Source organism: Sinocyclocheilus anshuiensis, unplaced genomic scaffold (assembly GCF_001515605.1).
Source record: "Sinocyclocheilus anshuiensis isolate Anshui unplaced genomic scaffold, SAMN03320099.WGS_v1.1 scaffold962, whole genome shotgun sequence".
NCBI classification, from domain to species: Eukaryota; Metazoa; Chordata; class Actinopteri; order Cypriniformes; family Cyprinidae; genus Sinocyclocheilus; species Sinocyclocheilus anshuiensis.
In genome coordinates, this window is record NW_015537985.1 from 288290 (window position 1) to 305022 (window position 16733).

Here is a 16733-nt window from a genome sequence, read left to right on the forward strand (position 1 = left end):
AATAATTAATTTAATAATAATTAATTTCCCCAAAATTTTAATTGTGTCCTTTACGCACCCTCATGTTGTTACAAACGTATCTTCTTGTATTTTGGGGTAAACATGCAAACTTATCTTAAATTATCTGGAATCTTAACAAGAGTGAAATTAAGTGTGTATTTATTAAGAAAAAAAAAACCTTGTGAATGTCCTACAACAAAGCCACTTATTTCATAATCACAAGGCTGCGCGTGCATTACATTACTGGATTGAATATAATGCGTTTATCTAAAAAATAGAGAAAACAAGTAAATACTTGTTTTGTAAGTAGATAACACGTTTCGACATGGACAATAAGGACAAATACATGCTCATGCTCATCTTCAGTGTGTAATTCATGTTATTAATCATGTAAAATTAGCATGAAACAAGAACTGAAAAATTTTTATTCATGAGCCGACAGAGCTGGTCCTAAACTATGACGGTTTAACAGTGACGTAGCATAACAAATACAAGATTTATGTACTGTGGTAAAAGTGCAGTAAACTCACCCGTGGTTAAATGACTGTCAGTCCACAGCTGCAGAAACGACACTAGTGTAAAACTCATCCATCCTTCCCTCAGTGTGAAGACCAACCCCAAAACCCAGCAATTGCTCCATCTCTTCCTTCTTAAAAGCGAATGAAAGTGAAACAACCGCCTTTTCGTCCTTAAAGCGTGTAAACCGGTAATGTCACATAAAACTGACAAAAATAATAGAGGCACGCGCTCATCTTTCGAAGGTTACCGGATTGAGCTCCATAAAAGTGTACCGATTTGATGCACCACATATTGCTGTCGGCTCATATTTAGGCACAGAACTTCACGAACTACGAAACTATAAATTCATTAAACTTTCACACACACTTTCCCATTAGACATTTAAGAAATCAGAGTGTGGACGGTGCATCAGTCTCAGTATTTAGTGTAACAAACGAGCTTGTGGGGGGGATTTTTTTAAATATCATATATAATAAATATAATCATAATCTATCTTTTAATATGAGTTTTCTCTGCATTAGAGTTTACATAATATTCTGTGATAAAATCCAATTTGCAATTAATCACACTAAATTTATATTCAACATGTAGTCAAACGTGTAATCACGATCTGCCGTGCAGCGCAGAACACAAACAGCGACATCTGCCGGATATCGGAGGAAATGCACATTTCGCACTTACACAAAACGTTGTCTGCAGCCATTCATATGACATTTAGGAAAAAAAAAAAAGTTTTATTATATGAAGGTTTCAAAAATGTAATATTTGACATTAAACAAACGTGGAAACAAAGATCCATGTAACATGCACAGGCCTTGAAAATTTACCATCCAATCAGAGTGCTAAAAAACATCACAAATGTAGAACAAATGTGAACAATTAATGATGCAAGATGCAAACGGGGACCCCCATTTTTGTTAAAGGGAGCATAATAAAATTTTAATATACTGAAGATGAAGAGTAACAATGCCTTAAAAATTTACTTAAGTCCCCACCATGATTTTGAAGTCTCATCACATTGTAGTACGCAGGTACATACACACAAAACAAAATTCCCAGATTATGTGAATGATTGTTACGTATAAGGAATATGTAAATGTTACTTAGAATGTGACTGGGATTTCAATGGGAAAAAAAGTGCAGCACTTGGCTGTAAAGTAAGGCCTTGAGTGACAGTGCTAAACCTCCATATCAGACCTTTTGAAGAAGCATATTGTCTCTTTTGTCTCTTGACACACATATATCCAAAGGTATTGAGGAGGTTGCGTGTTGCACTATTCCTTGAATTCCAAGAACTGCTGAAGCCTTTTTCTATGTTCTGTTGAAATATTCACAGCACTGTAAACAAAGATTAAGTCAAATTAATATGATTGAGGATAAACATATACCATTGCACTGTCAAAGAGGATGATCATGTATTTTGACATGATACATACAGCAGGTCCCCAAAACAAATTTATTCTGTTTATCCTGTATATTACTGCAAACAATGATGGGACTTACTTCAAGTGCTCTCCAAAAGTTGTAGTTATCTTGTAGATGGCTGTCTTCAGCGCAGCCCTCAGTGCAAACCTTAGAGTTTTGTAGGTGGAGTCACCCATTCTGCAGACAGCCCTCACAGGTTTGCTGGAGGCATGTGGCAGTTTAAAGTGTCTGTCAACAGCCTACAATTAAAAATTAAGGTTAACCAAATTAATCCGCTTGTCTCCATTTGAATTCATGGATCAGTTTTAACACTTGTGCAAAAATGACTTTTGTTTTACCTCTAGCAATACTACCAAGCAGCTAAGAATATTGGGTAACGTGGTCTGCACAACTCCAAACTGATCCTCAGAGAAAGAGGCTGCCACCAGATGAGATAGTCCTTGAAAACAGAAGCAACACAAGGCAAAATGCATTTTTAAAACAAATAAACATGTAATATGGCCCATTCTGAAAAGTTAGTCACTATTTTCTGACCTTGGAGAGCCCAAATATGAACCTGGCTGTCAGCAAACAGAGCTTGGGAAGAGGCTTCTGGAAGCTGTACATTAGAAGAAAACATTTTACTAAGGGAAAAACCATGATTCAGACCTTCAGACATTAGGAGCCAAGCATATATTTAAAGAAATTACAAATGCATTTATTTCTCATCTGAAAAATTCATAAATATTTTTCACAATTTAAATGTACTTTCGATTCTAAAAACACTATGCGATTTGACACATGCAACAAGATTATATATATATATATATATATATATATATATATATATAAATTTTGAAGCCCTTGACCTGACAACCCAGTGAGAGAGAAACAAGGACCCAGACGTAGTTACAGACCCAGTTTATCTACAGTTCCTCCAATATTATTATTAAATGCACTGCAAAATGAGTAGATAAAGATTGAACTGATTTTGTATAAAGTAAAAACTATAAAGCATAATCTGTATAATTCCACGCTTTTATTTAAACCGTATGTAAACTGGGTCACTATAATCTAACACTACAATCTAAACACACAACCTTAGACAGAAATAGAACCAGAAGACAGGGGAGACTAATGATGTTGGTGTTAATTTAAACATGGACAGAATCTAGACACATGCATTAATGATTCCTCTAACTAAAAATCTGTTGTGGGAGCATGCAACATGCAGCTGTAGACATATCCTCCATTCAGCTCATTTCTGCTTAACCTTACCTTGTTAAATAAATACACTATCAGCACCCGCTTTGCCAAAAAGCTTTTAACCTGAGCAGAACAATTGAGAGTATGACAGGAACATGAGTTAACAGGTGTCTCTAGGCCATGTAATGGTATCACAGTGAAACGTGAACTTCCTTTTTTCCCCAGCAACCGAACTGGAAACTCAAAAGCTTGTCTGTTTTGGTTCCTATGGATACACATGCTTGGAAACCAAGAAAACACTATGAAATAATAAAGGATTCATTTACGGGTCAGGTGTGATTAGATGAAGATGCTACCTGCTCTCTCCTGTTCTGCAGCCACTGGGCCAGGAAGCTGGGTTTCTCACTGGCTGCAGGAGGACTAGGAACAGTGGCAGGGGAGGCAGGAGGACTGCCATTGGATTGTGACTCTGAAAAAAGAACAAAGTTCTTAAAAACAAAGTTTTAAACTCTTAAAATAAACTAGATTATTTTAAGAGTATACATTGTTCACAAGTGTGTGCATGCTTCTCACAATGATTTACAAAAAACACAGGAATACCATAAGAATAATCACAAAACCATATCCAAAAAAAAAAAAGAAAAAAAAAAGCTAATTACATTTAAAATCATTTTAAACTACATTTTAGTAAAATAAATTAAATTAAAAAAATATATATTTTTAAAAAATTGATTTTACTCAATGTAAATGTGAGTTTTAGTCTTGCTGTCTCACCTGTGGAGGCACTCCACAGTTTGGGCCCTCTCCTCATGATATGGGGGCTTTGTACTGTACCAAACCAGGGAGACAGGGGTTCCTGTTGGCCAACCAGACGTCGAATAGCAGGGGAAGAGAAAGGGCTGTCAACATCTGGGGTGAAAGGAGCCGTCAAAGCGCTGTGCACACCCCCCACCGATGACTTGAAGACTGAACCAGGGGTCCTTAGCGGGACACCGAGTCGAGGGGTCTCAGCAATGTCCTCTGTTCCTGACATCACTACAGATAAAACAGAAAAATAAAATCACTCTCTCTGGAGCGGTTTGATTCCTCGTGTGTCACCAAGGGCAGTACTGGACTTCATATTTGGGATTAGATTTGCCCTTTGTTGGACTTTATCTAAGCGGCCTTACCTGAGCTGCTTAAAGAAGCTGATCTGGTGTCACTGCTGGCAGACTGAGACTTGACTCGGCCATTAGAGGCAACCGCATCCTGATGAGCCACCAGTCTCTGCGTCAGCTCACTCAGCAAAGACAGACATTCCCTACTGATGGCATTCCAGTTATGAGGGTGACCACCTACATATGCAGGTTGCGTTAGTTTACCAGTCATGAACAGCAATGAGTTTAGAATTCTCAGAAAGTATTTAGTTTGTACCTGGCTGACTCAGACTGAAGACTTCTAGTCTGCGTGAGAGAGAATGTTGTGATAACAGAGCGAGGTCTTGTAGAGCGAAAAACTGTAAAACAGTCAGTTAATCAGTTAAGAAACTTTAACATCTTTAAACAGGTATCAGTGACATTTAGGATCTGTTTTCAGGGTTTCAGCATGTTTTGACAAATTAATTTATGAATTTCCAATTTTTGATGATGACTGGCTAACAACTTTTTATTGCAATACATTTTACAGAGGTTGTACTCACAAAAAGCAATATTTAACAGGTAAGTTTAACAATGTATATTCACTATAGACATTTTCATAACTTAAGATTTTATTCATTTCCATGAGCCTAGAGATCATTTTAAAACTTTCTGACCCTAGATTTTTTTTTTTTTTTTTAATAAAGAACAAACCCTAACCTTCATGACTAAAGTGTTCGTCTCAGCCAAAACTTTGGGAAGACATTGCTCTGCATCCTCAGTAAATGTGGACTGCACCGGAAAACTGTAGGCCTGAAGATGCACAACCAGCCATCAGGTTCATTTTCAAAACAGGTACTAGAGTAATGTCATTTGCTTTGATATATCCTACAATAAAACCTTCACATTTAAGTACCTCTGTGACATAAATCCTGAAGAGAAGCACAGTGAGATACCAGGTGAAATACAGGAAAGTGCCACTGATTGTCAGGTGGTAAAGGAGGGAGAACTCTAGAAGTCCAGTCAGTGAATCCAGTGGTTGGAGAGAACTATAATGTTGCGAAAGCAACATAAGATTTATGAATATTCTTGAATATGGGTTCATGTTACTTTAATTCACATTAGTTAAACATTCCAGTTTTGGCCGATTAAAGTTCCCAATCTGACCTGTCTATCTGTAGATGAAGTGTGCTGGAGATCCAGGTCTTAGGAGCATACCCTAAGAAAGTTAAAACAACAATTAAAGAGAATCTAGCAGGAAAACAGATCATTTTTAGAGGATGTATCTCTGATCATCAGTGTAACTTACCAAAAAATAAATAGAGAGCAGCAAAATTCCTGGCTGAATATAAGGACTGAATAACACTGCACTTGACCACCATTGGCAGACAGCCCTTGAACCGCGGATATTTGTATTGCTTCACAACGAATGTGTGAGGGACAAAAGAGATTTGCATTAACAATTGATTAATGGAAGCATTAATGATTCAGTTATTTCTCATTCAATCCTACTACAAGACATTTTACAAATGGATACTACACAGTGGTAGACTGATATACTGTCATGGCGAATATATTGGTCAGCATTTTGCATTTTTTAAATTATCCATCAGTGGCCGATTAAACTCAAACATGGGACTTTTATTTTGACAGGTCTGTGAACCTAGCGCCCTTCTGAAGGAGTTGAACCTTGTGATTCTTGTTTTCCCAATTACTTCTTTCAAACAGACTAATTTTCTAAAGATTTCGAATTATTTGACTAAATATTGCGGAAAACAAATATCAATTAAATGCAGCATTTGCTTCATATGTGTTCTATGCCATCTTTAAATTAAACAGTGTAATATCATATATTATATTGGCCACATCTGAATCCGTGTATCATTCGATCATTCGTTTTTTGATTTAATATTGAAAGTAGAAAAATGAGAAAACGGCTCCTTTTTCGTTTTTTTTCCCAAAAAAACGAAAAACGATAATTCAGCTTAAATTTTCGTTTTTCGTTCTTGGGTGGAAAAATGAATAAACAGCTTGAATATTCGATTTCTACATGTGGGCGGGAATTAAACGCCCCTTTCTGCTGATTGGTCAGCCGAAGATCAAACCGTGCCATCATCATCTTCTGCAGTATCACGCAGCAGAATAATAGTCCTCCACTGCTGCAGTTGTACGGATTAATAACCCATTTTATCAATTTCATATTTTTCTCATCAAACAGACTAATGAATAGCTCGACAACTCGTACGTGGGCAGAGTCTAGACAGTTCTTTCTTCTGTGTAGACCAGCAGTTCTTAAAGTGATAGGGGGTCCTATCACTTTATTTGCTATAGCCTAAAGTATTTCCAGACTGTAAAGTAGCTTTTTTAATAATCTAAATGAAGCCTTTTAAAAGACAAGTATTAGCTGTGGTTCATGTTTGTGGCATGCGCCAGAAAGATGCTCAATGAGACCGAGACGCGCTAAAGCAGCGCATTCTGTTGTTCTCTTTATTTTTCAAAGGCATGACATTTTGTAGTTATTTTGAACATAACGTTACACAATTAAAAATATACATTTTACCATACGACTATAAATGTCGTATGAGTATTAATGAGTATTAAGTTATTTCCCCTCAAGGGGGAAAAAAATCCAAGTGAACGTCAATCAGTACTCAATATTAATTTAAACTGCTTTAAATATGACTGCTGCTTATTTCCTGTGCACTTCAATACTGGTCTGCGCTTGACTGTAGTCGCGTCTGTCTGCTTATTGAGTTTATTTAACCCATCGCAATTTATTGGAACTGTGTGAACTAGAGTGAATATTCACCTTAATGTTGTTCTAAAGGCTTATTACTTAATAACACAAAAATGTCCTGCTGGCACTTGCCAATTTAATGGCAGAGAATGGTGACTTTTTTTTTTTTTTTTGAAGCGGATGCATATCTGTCGTAAAAGAATCCTATGCATCTCGTGGCGTATATTCCATGCGTTAAGAATCCATACAACTGCAGCAGTAGAGGACTATTATTCTGCTGCGTGATACTGCAGAAGAACTGATGATGGCACGGTTTGATCTTCGGCTGACCAATCAGCAGAAAGGGGCGTTTAATTCCCGCCCACGTGTAGAAATCGAATATTCAAGCTGTTTATTCATTTTTCCACCCAAGAACGAAAAACGAAAATTTAAGCTTGAATTCTCGTTTTCCGTGTTTTGGAAAAAAATGAAAATACGAAAAAGGAGCCGTTTTCTAATTTTTCTACTTTCAAAATTAAATAAAAAAACGAATGATCGAATGATACACGGATTCATCTGCCACCCTGCTTTCAAAGATATTAGTAACAGCCTTCAAAAAAATAAAAACCACATCAGTCAACCACTATGTGTAACATCTAACAATTAATCTAAATAGCCAAATACTTACTTGTATGGGTTGAAAGGACACATAGTACATATTTTGAACCACTCCCAAGAAACTATGACTGTATCCCATGAAGGCCCCAGCCAGGAGAAGAAAGAGATGATACTCATTCAGACAAGTCACTACTTCACCACTACAGAAGCAAACATAAAATATGGGACAGTTATTTTTCACATATTGTTAGAAATTGCATTAAGCAACAATAGCATGTCAATAAAAACCAAACAAAGACAGAGACTGCATTTCATCTGTATTTTAGAGGTGCACTTGGCCTATATTACGGTAAGACTGACCTTCTGGTAATTTTAAGATAAGATTACTCACAGAGTTAATTAAAACAACTTAAGATAACTGTATGAGTGTCAATCTCTTGGCCTGGGGTCAAATGAACCACAGTGCCTGGAATACAATTATTGAAACCCGATCCTCTGAGAACGTCGACGGATCAGCGTATGTGGGACAAACAGAATCAGGTCATAACCCACCTCTCACTTTGCCTGCAGGGAATTCCCAGAGTGCTGTAACGTCCCCCGATGGTAACAGAAGCACACCACATTACCAGCATGCCCATGGTGCAGTAGACCAAAGAATGGACACATTGTCGTGGGTGAAGCACCGTCCCCAGGAGAGCCATGCGTGAACATGGAATGGAGGGAACCACTTAATGAAACACAAAGAGTGAAATAAACAAATATTCAGCATAACCTGTAATGCAATGCAATAATTGCAAATGAAATGACTTTGCACATCCATAAAAGATCAATCTAGTTTACTCACAAGTGTAAAACTCCAGGTTGAAAAGGCCAGTGATCAGAACCACCCCACACAGCACCACAAGGGAAAAGATGGAGCTTGAGGCCGTCAGAAGACTTGTGCATTCTGAAAGCAATGTTTGAAATACTGACTAATGTGCAATTCACATATCCATATATATCATATTTGATACATGAATTTCTAACGCCTCCAAATTACAATCAACATGATCAAAACTTTGCTGGAAAAAATTTTGCTGATTGATAGTATGTCATGATGTAACATTTCATCTGATTGATAGTTTATATTTTTTAGCAAGTAAAATCCAAAAAATGTCCCTCTTCAGGTTGTGGTACACGTCTATTTGTTGTGAAGTTTTATTTATGCATTATATTTAATAAACACACGTTAAATGTATCAAATATCATACATCAGGCTTTTGAGGAACATTTATCTGTCATTATTGTATTGCATATGTTTTACACACTTCAATAAAAAATACAGAGCTCTGATAATAAAACTAAGCATTCAAATATCATTAAGACATACAGGTGCATCTCAAATTAGAATGTCGTGGAAAAGTTCATTTATTTCAGTAATTCAACTCAAATTGTGAAACTCGTGTATTAAATAAATTCAATGCACACAGACTGAAGTAGTAAATGTGAGCCAAAATCATCACAATTAAAAGAACCAAAGCCTTAAAGGCAGAGTGAGTGATTTTTCAAACACTTGAAACACTAAACACACTTTGAAAACACTACAGAAAACTGATTCGGGCCGAATCGCAAAACAAACTTGTAGCCAATCAGCAATAAGGGGCGTGTCTAGGTGTAACATTGGTTTTGCTTTGTTTCACAGAACTAATCGTTGCCTGGGTTGCGTACGTATATGTGGGGCGGAGCTATCAGAATAGAGGCAAGACCCTTTTGGGGTAGGGGCGTGTTTGTTTTGGTGATTTCAAATATCAACATTGGCTACCAGAAATCACTTACTCTGCCTTTAAACTACTTCAGTCTGTGTGCATTGAATTTATTTAATACACGAGTTTCACAATTTGAGTTGAATTACTGAAATAAATGAACTTTACCACGACATTCTAATTTATTGAGATGCACCTGTATTACTGGTTTACAGAGTGACAACTGATATTTATATGCATTTTATGTATGTAGTCTGTTATAAAGATTTCTTTGATTTACATTACAAGCTATAAGAAATTCATCATACTATGGATCATAGAGTTCTGATTAATCAAATATGATACAAAACATAAAACACATGCAAATGTTTTTTATATCATCTAAAGGATCAATAAATCGTTTCTTTAAAAGAATAATAAAACTGATTTCTCACTATTATTTCATAAATCAGGGTTTAGCACAGTATGTATATTATGTCCCTTAAGGTCAGAACTACTGCTTATATCAATAATCTATTCACACTCGAGCACGTCTCAGTATCAGTAACTTATTGTAATTATGCATTTTGTTAGACACTCGTACTCGTTTCCTCACCTGAAATCCACTGGATGGGGTGAAACAAGCTGAATCTACTCAAGAGCACAAAGACTGCAGCTGTCACGGGCAAGAGAAGCACTGACCATGCAATGCTCGACACCGCACTCCATACCACAACCTGAAAATAAACGAGATGAGAATGTGGTCTAGCTTAGGCACAGTTCACACACCTTTGCTTGTCAGCCTGTCTCAAACACAATCTTTCTACGAATTATAACTTTAAACGCTAACTCTAATTCCGCACAAATAATTATATAATTAAATACACTTTATCAAGAACAGACACAATACATTTCACACAGTGCATGATAATATCCAGAAGTCTTTTATATACACTGTCGACTAAACACTAACTTCCTAGTTGGTTAGTTCCCGTCCAGTTATTTAATCACGATTTATATTTAACCAGTCCTTACCTTTCTTATAAACCAACAATTCTGTTTCAGCGAAAACATTTTATCATTCTTGTTTCAGTTCAGCATCACTTGAGTAAAATCCATATCAACATAGCAAAAGTGTGGAGAGTACCCGCGCCACACATTCGAAGGACCTCATAAGGACCGCTGCGAGTGCGTCTGATTTACTGCCTGAATACAATCACACTTAAAGGGGTAGTTCACCCCAAAATTAAAAACTACGCAATTATTAACTCACCCTCGTGTAGTTTATGACTTTCTTGCTTCTGTAGGACATAAAAGATGATATTTGGAGAAATATGTGTTTTTCGTTAATTAATGGTCAACGATCAAATAAAACTATTTGATCAACATTTCTTCTTTTGTGATCTGCAGAAGATCAGAAAGGTCATAAATGTTTGGAGAGACTTTATATAAACGTTAGTAAATCTTTAGTAAATGTAAATTAATTCACATTTTTGGGTGAACTATCCCTTTAAAGAGATAACGTTAGTCCATCCATAAATGTAAATCCTGCGCAGATTTATAGCCGTTCTTTTTAAAATGTAAAAACGTTACTATTGTGAAGCATATATTAAATATAAATTAATTAATTGTATCACTGAATTATATAGGCTAATTATCTTAGTTAAAAAGTAAATAAATAAGTAAATAAATGAATAAATTACATTTATATTTAATGTTAAACAGTATTTCATTATACACAATGTTTTGTGGGCATTACATCAAACAGTCTAAAAAAACTGTAATGAGTCAATACGTAAGAAATAATTATACTCCTTAAGTTTCGATCATGTTGTTTCTTAATTATTTAAACATACATATTTAAAAAAATCACAATACATTTATTTGAAAGTATTATAGGCATTGAGCAGCATAAAGAGGCGTAGACAGACACAAAAACAATTCGTGAAATAATAATTGTCAGTTGTGTATTCCTTTCGCTTCATTCTGAATTAAAGCGTTTTTCTCTCGATGAGTGCCATTTGCTAAAGTGATGTTGCGTCTTTCCAAACTGGTTCTGCTTTTATCAATCTCTCGGCGGGTCTTGGGCTCAAAAGCGTTAGTGGGTAATATCTGGTTTGAACTGATAGACATCTCCGTCTGGACGCCTTTATGCACCAGCGGTTTTTGCCCGGGTCTCTGCGGTATGGCGGGCAGTGACAGCTGCTCCCGCTGAGCCTTCTTGTCCTCCCAGAGCTTCAGAAGACGCCGCTGGTTGTTGGTCATGTCCTTCAGGTTCTGTTGCAGGGACTGGACCTGGTCCTCCAGCAGAGTCTTCGAGGTCACGGTGTTGGCCAGTTCGGATGTCAGTTCATCAATCGTCAAACTTAATTTGCCCGCTTTTTCAACTAGTGAATTGCACTCGCGCTCCTTCTCGTGCAGGTCGTTGATTATATCCTTGGTGGTTTTACCGTGAAATTTAGGACTGGACTCTAAACCAATTTCAGCCCGCAGGACCTTCACTTGTTTCCGCAGCTCCTTGTTGTCCAAAGTCAATTGCTTTAATTTCTGTTTAAGCGCTTCGGTTGATCTCATTCGAGACTCGTATTGTCTCATTTTCTCCCTCATCATACTCTCACGGTGCAAAGCATCGTCTCTTTCCTTCCGGCACTTTTCCAAAAGCTTTAAAGTTTCGTATTTGGACACCTTTTCCACTTTCCCAGCCATCATTCATTTGCAGTCTTAAATGCAATATTGAAAAGACATGTTCTTTTATACAGGTCGTCGGGTCAAATCCTCTTTAAATATTTTTTCCATTTGCAGGTCATTAAAATAACAATGTCAGGAGATACCTGTGAATGCAGTGCTCCAAAAATCAAGCCTTCTTATGTTTGATCCACTGTGTAAAGGGAAACAGTGACTTGTGAAGCTGACATTCCTTCACAAAGGTTATAGGTTTGGGAGGCAGCTTTGGTGTAACTCTAAGCTAAGGCTAGAATGACCATTAATTAGGACACACCACACATTGGCACAGTTTCAAGTGACACAAATTTTCTATTTGTTAATTCGGAAAATGTAGCCGAGCCATTTCATAACACCAGTGCCAACTTAAAAAAAATGATAATTTATCTAATTAATCTAATGACTGTGATGAAACAAGGTTAAAAGTGCACTGCTGATGGTGTTCGGAGATATACGAAACTTTGCACTGTATCAGATACTGACATCAAAGACAAGATAGATTTAATCTATGACAATAACCTTTGTTTGTGAATCTTGATGATGCTGAGAATGACATTCTATGATCTGCTTTAAAACCACTTGGCTATCAATATCATCATCAATCATTGAAACATTATAAATGGGGGAAAAAAAAAAAAAAAACTTTATACGCTCAGCATCTGCTCACAATTTTGGTCTGTATTTGTGTGCATGTAATTTTAAATGGGGAAAAAAGACCTGCTAAATATTTATTACAATGTGACATCTTGGAATACAATTAACTGTTCTAGGCATGTATATCTACAAGTATCTTGTTTAAAGAAAAGGTACAGATCTATTTACAAATCTCTCAAAAATATAGTGTAAAAATAATATTTAAAAAAAATCAATGGCCACCACAGAGAACTGAAAATTTGTCAAATATTTCATTAAACTCTAGCTTTGATTTCCAACTTTATTCAAATTGAAAAATGTAATCAGTTTCTGTGTGTATGTGCAATTCAACAAACTATTTTATTTTATTTTTCCCATCCCTTTTTTCTGCTGGCACTGTAATTTTATAAAGTGTTAAAACATTTTATGTACATGTAGACATTTCCAAAGTGGTAGAAACAGGAGAGTGACCCTTTGAAAACCATCTCAAGCTCAATTATCAAATGAATATTTAAAGCACAGCTACACAGTATATACATGTCCTCTACTTTGTAACAGTAACATGTGTCTGAACCTCAAATCAGAAAACATCAAACATGTTGTCGATGATTATCTCGAGGTTTCGCTGCTCACCTATATTCATAAACATACCAAAATAAAGGCTTTACCTTCACAGACTATAAGATGAAGAAATCCAGACAGCCCACAATCTCATTATCAAGATACCTGATTCTCTCTAATAAGGCAAGAGGAGAAGCTGCAATTACAGAAGAATAACAGTCTCTCGAGGAGCACAGATTATGTACAGGAAGTCTTGTCTCATGTTAACATCTCATCAAATGCAAATGTCTTATTTTCCCATCAGCAACTACAATCAAATGACACTTGGCTCATCTAAAAGTGCTGGCATTTCTATGCCATTTCATCATTATTAAAACAGTGCAGCAGTCAAAGCACGTGAGAGAGTGCCACCTCACTGAACTTTGTGGATGAAGTGTTGGTCGCTGTCAATGGCTCATTGTGAACCTTTGATGAATCCATCTCATATGTACTGAAGAAACATGTCTGAAAAAAAGAGAGACAGCACAAATCTTTCAGACTCTGACAGCACTTTTGTCCCCTAAACACTACATTCCCTAATTAAATGAATGTAATTGATGGCACATGATAGCCATAAGGATATGGTTCTGTTCACAAACTGGCATGTTTCCAAGCCAGTCATTGACTACTGCTAGTGTTTCCACAAACACACCCCTCCACTGGGGAAACACATTTGACACCAACCTGTTTGATCCTTTAACGCTGCAAGAAGCAGTGCCGAAATGCTGACAATGAGTTGCTAGTTCAGTTACAAAACTTTACTGTTATAAAATCTAGTGTTTTTGCAACAAAAAAAATCAATGGCCACCACAGAGATGCATTTTACTCAAAAAAGAGGCATTTTAGTCAAAGTTTCAGCTAATATGTTTCACTTGCATTGTTTTAATGAGTGCATAATCATATGCATACATGTTAGGGATGCAATGATATTACAATACAGATAAACCAGAAATTATGTTAAAATTCTATACTATATTGCCTAAATAAATTAAATATAAAATACTCAATCATTTTAAATGCTACCAGTCAGTCTAAGCATAACAATATTATAATGTACAGTATGAAAAAGTTATATTCATTTTGAGATTTGATAAAGATCTTAACATTTAACAGTGTGTTATTTTATTATTAATTAAAAAAAAATCATAAGTGTGTATTAGGTGCCAGCAAAACTAATCTAAATGTAAAAATAAGGAAAAATGAGCATGCAATACAATTAAATAGCCAATATCGGCTGATAAATCAAAAATGGACTGATACTGATGAACTAATTCAGTAATATCAAGTCAAGTTCAAGTCAAGTCAAGTTGAGCTTTATTGTCATTCTGCTGCATGTGGGGACATACAGTGGAACGAAATGTCGTGCCTCACAGGACCACGGTGTTACATAAATACAGGCATACAACAATGAGGCAAAACAGTAAAAACCTATACAGTAAAGCAGTAAAAACCTATACACAACTAACCTACTGACTGATTTTGATTATAAATATAATATATATATATATATATATAAATGTTTACCTATACATAAGTTTAAAAAAAATAGACTATACGGATGCTTCACATAAACGCTGTACCTATACACAGCTAACCTACTGACAGATTTTGACTATGAATATACTATATATAAATGTTTACCTATGCATAAAAAATAAATAAATAAATAAATAAAAAATAAAATAAAATACAGACTATACGGATGCTTCACATAATACTGTACATGTGCAAAGAGAAACATCGTAAGTCAAGCAGCTGGCTGGGGAACTGCAGATGACTAGTAACAAGGGATGTAGATGGAGAGAGAGTAACCATAGACACAGACTATCTGCATGAAGGAGTAGGACACCAGGCTTGTGATTTTCCTATTTCGCCAGGTGAGAAAACCCCATAGAGCTAAAGGCACTAACCATGCATAGCTTTATATTGCTGTGGCTGCCATAGTTACTGGAAAACAATCGAGAACTAGTGTCATTTTTAGGGTGAGGCCAGAGGGTCTATTTTGTTTGGGTCATTTAGGGTTATTGTTTTTTTTTGTGGAATTCACAGCATTCTACTACTGTTCAAAAGTTTGGTGTTTTTTTTCCCCCCTGAAAGAAATTAATGAATTAAAAGTAGGGGTGTGCGATATTGACAAAAAAATTATATCTCGATATTTCATGGGATTTTATCGATAACGATAATTAGACGATATTTTGCTGAGTGTGTTATTGTGTTGGTACCTTAAGGACTGCCGAAGACAGCTGACTCCTAATGTTTTTAATATTCTTCATATTCTGTGTGGTGGTCAGTTCATACTGATAGAAATGAATCTTTTCCAATAAGTTTAAACTGATTTTTGCATTTTATGGCCATTTTTACCTTTATAAAGCCATTTTTTCTAAAAGTGTCCATTATCTTTTGAGTCAAATTCTTACATTTAATCAGCAAATTAAATCAACACAGAAGCTGCAGCGGCATTTAGATGTATTTACACACATTTTGTTTAATGCAAGACATGAATGCATTTAACCTGCAATTACAAATGCATAAATAATGTTTTGATATATTACACATAAAACGTCGAATACTGATATTTGAAATGATTTAAAACATGAAAAAAAAATGTGATCATTCTAAATGCATTTTAATAGACTGAATCATGCAGTGAAAGAAAACACACTAAACGCGCACACGCACTAGTCTAGACTTCACGTAATGTATGCGTGCGCTCTGTAGGGATGTTTTGAATGTTTTTTGCAAAATACTCGATAATGTCAAATCGATAATAAATTGTTATTAATTGTGACAATAAAGACATGTATACGTTCGTTACTTTTTTGTTACATTAAAAACTCAAGGTTATTTCAAACAACATATCTCTAACTTTTCCTGAAGTCTGGCACATATTTGTACTTTGGCTGACCGTAGTTCACAAGAAAACTGGAGATGTTTCCACTAATAGCGATGGCAAAAATAAGAGTGGCACAGATCCAGAAAGGTCCTACAAAAACAACATATAGGGCTGCACGATAAATCGAAATGGAATCAAGATCGCGATTCGACAGAAGCTGCGATTGTCAAGCGTATCTTTCAGTGAAGCACGGTTAGGCCAGAGGCGCGCTGAAACTCCAAATACGCCTCGCAGAAGAAACCCAGAAAATGCCTATGGCAGCAGCCAGCAGCTCAGAAGATTCAACTGCTTTCATTGATTCAACGTGACTAATAAACACACGACTACGGCAATATACGGTTTATCTGATTTCTTATTATTATAATTTTCATTCAAATAAAGTATATTTATAATGCAATGCCTTTATCACTGCTTAAATACTATGAAATAAATCCTTCTGTGAGATGATGTGGTTTACTCAGAATAAGGCATGCAACATATTTCATAGTATTTAAGCAGTGATAAAGGCATTGCATTATAAATATACTTTATTTTAATGAAAATTATAATAAGAAATACTCAGATAAACCGTATATTGCCGTAGTCGT

At 35.9% G+C, this 16733-nt stretch overlaps 3 protein-coding genes across 5 annotated transcripts in view; all 3 read right to left on the reverse strand.

Annotated features, from left to right (window-relative positions):
• Positions 1–1247: 1247 nt before the first annotated feature.
• Positions 1248–10459, reverse strand: ndc1 (NDC1 transmembrane nucleoporin). Of its 2 annotated transcripts, XM_016467977.1 has the most exons (18): positions 10335–10459; positions 9916–10036; positions 8423–8524; positions 8131–8305; positions 7649–7778; positions 5554–5662; positions 5412–5463; positions 5161–5293; positions 4965–5057; positions 4543–4624; positions 4299–4463; positions 3904–4164; positions 3486–3598; positions 3202–3252; positions 2479–2542; positions 2283–2383; positions 2023–2183; positions 1248–1857 (listed from the first exon to the last, which is right to left on the reverse strand). In XM_016467977.1, the coding sequence occupies exons 1-18, from the start codon at positions 10371–10373 to the stop codon at positions 1794–1796; spliced, it is 2016 nt and encodes a 671-aa protein (XP_016323463.1). In that variant the 5' UTR covers positions 10374–10459; the 3' UTR covers positions 1248–1793. The 2 variants fall into 2 exon arrangements, with proteins under 2 accessions (XP_016323463.1, XP_016323469.1); XM_016467983.1 differs by lacking the exon at positions 3202–3252.
• Positions 10460–11223: 764 nt separating this feature from the next.
• On the reverse strand, positions 11224–12287 carry LOC107674428 (uncharacterized). Its single transcript, XM_016468399.1, has 2 exons — positions 12131–12287; positions 11224–12019 (listed from the first exon to the last, which is right to left on the reverse strand). The coding sequence occupies exon 2, from the start codon at positions 12006–12008 to the stop codon at positions 11259–11261; it is 750 nt and encodes a 249-aa protein (XP_016323885.1). The 5' UTR covers positions 12009–12019; positions 12131–12287; the 3' UTR covers positions 11224–11258.
• A 608-nt stretch (positions 12288–12895) lies between these two features.
• LOC107674435 (protein YIPF1-like) overlaps positions 12896–16733 on the reverse strand; it is a 6652-nt gene continuing 2814 nt past the window's right edge. The window contains exons 6-7 of one of the 2 annotated variants that reach the window (XM_016468411.1): positions 16120–16236; positions 14939–15200 (exon numbers count right to left, since the gene is read on the reverse strand). In XM_016468411.1, the coding sequence (XP_016323897.1) occupies positions 15175–15200; positions 16120–16236 (143 nt within the window). In that variant the 3' untranslated portion in view covers positions 14939–15174. Of the gene's footprint in view, positions 13719–14938; positions 15201–16119; positions 16237–16733 lie in introns of those variants that run through there. The other variant, XM_016468420.1, reaches the window with a different exon arrangement.

What these genes read in the sequence shown, in the direction of transcription:
- LOC107674428 (XM_016468399.1), bottom strand. Translation starts at nt 12,008, where the DNA reads ATGATGGCTGGGAAAGTGGAAAAGGTGTCCAAATACGAAACTTTAAAG.
- ndc1 (XM_016467977.1), bottom strand. Translation starts at nt 10,373, where the DNA reads ATGTTTTCGCTGAAACAGAATTGTTGGTTTATAAGAAAG. An exon ending in TCAGGATTTATGTCACAGAG is followed by an intron (nt 5,058 to 5,160) that starts GTACTTAAATGT and finishes GTGCATCTTCAG; the next exon opens with GCCTACAGTTTTCCGGTGCA. An exon ending in CGAACACTTTAGTCATGAAG is followed by an intron (nt 4,625 to 4,964) that starts GTTAGGGTTTGT and finishes ACTGTTTTACAG; the next exon opens with TTTTTCGCTCTACAAGACCT.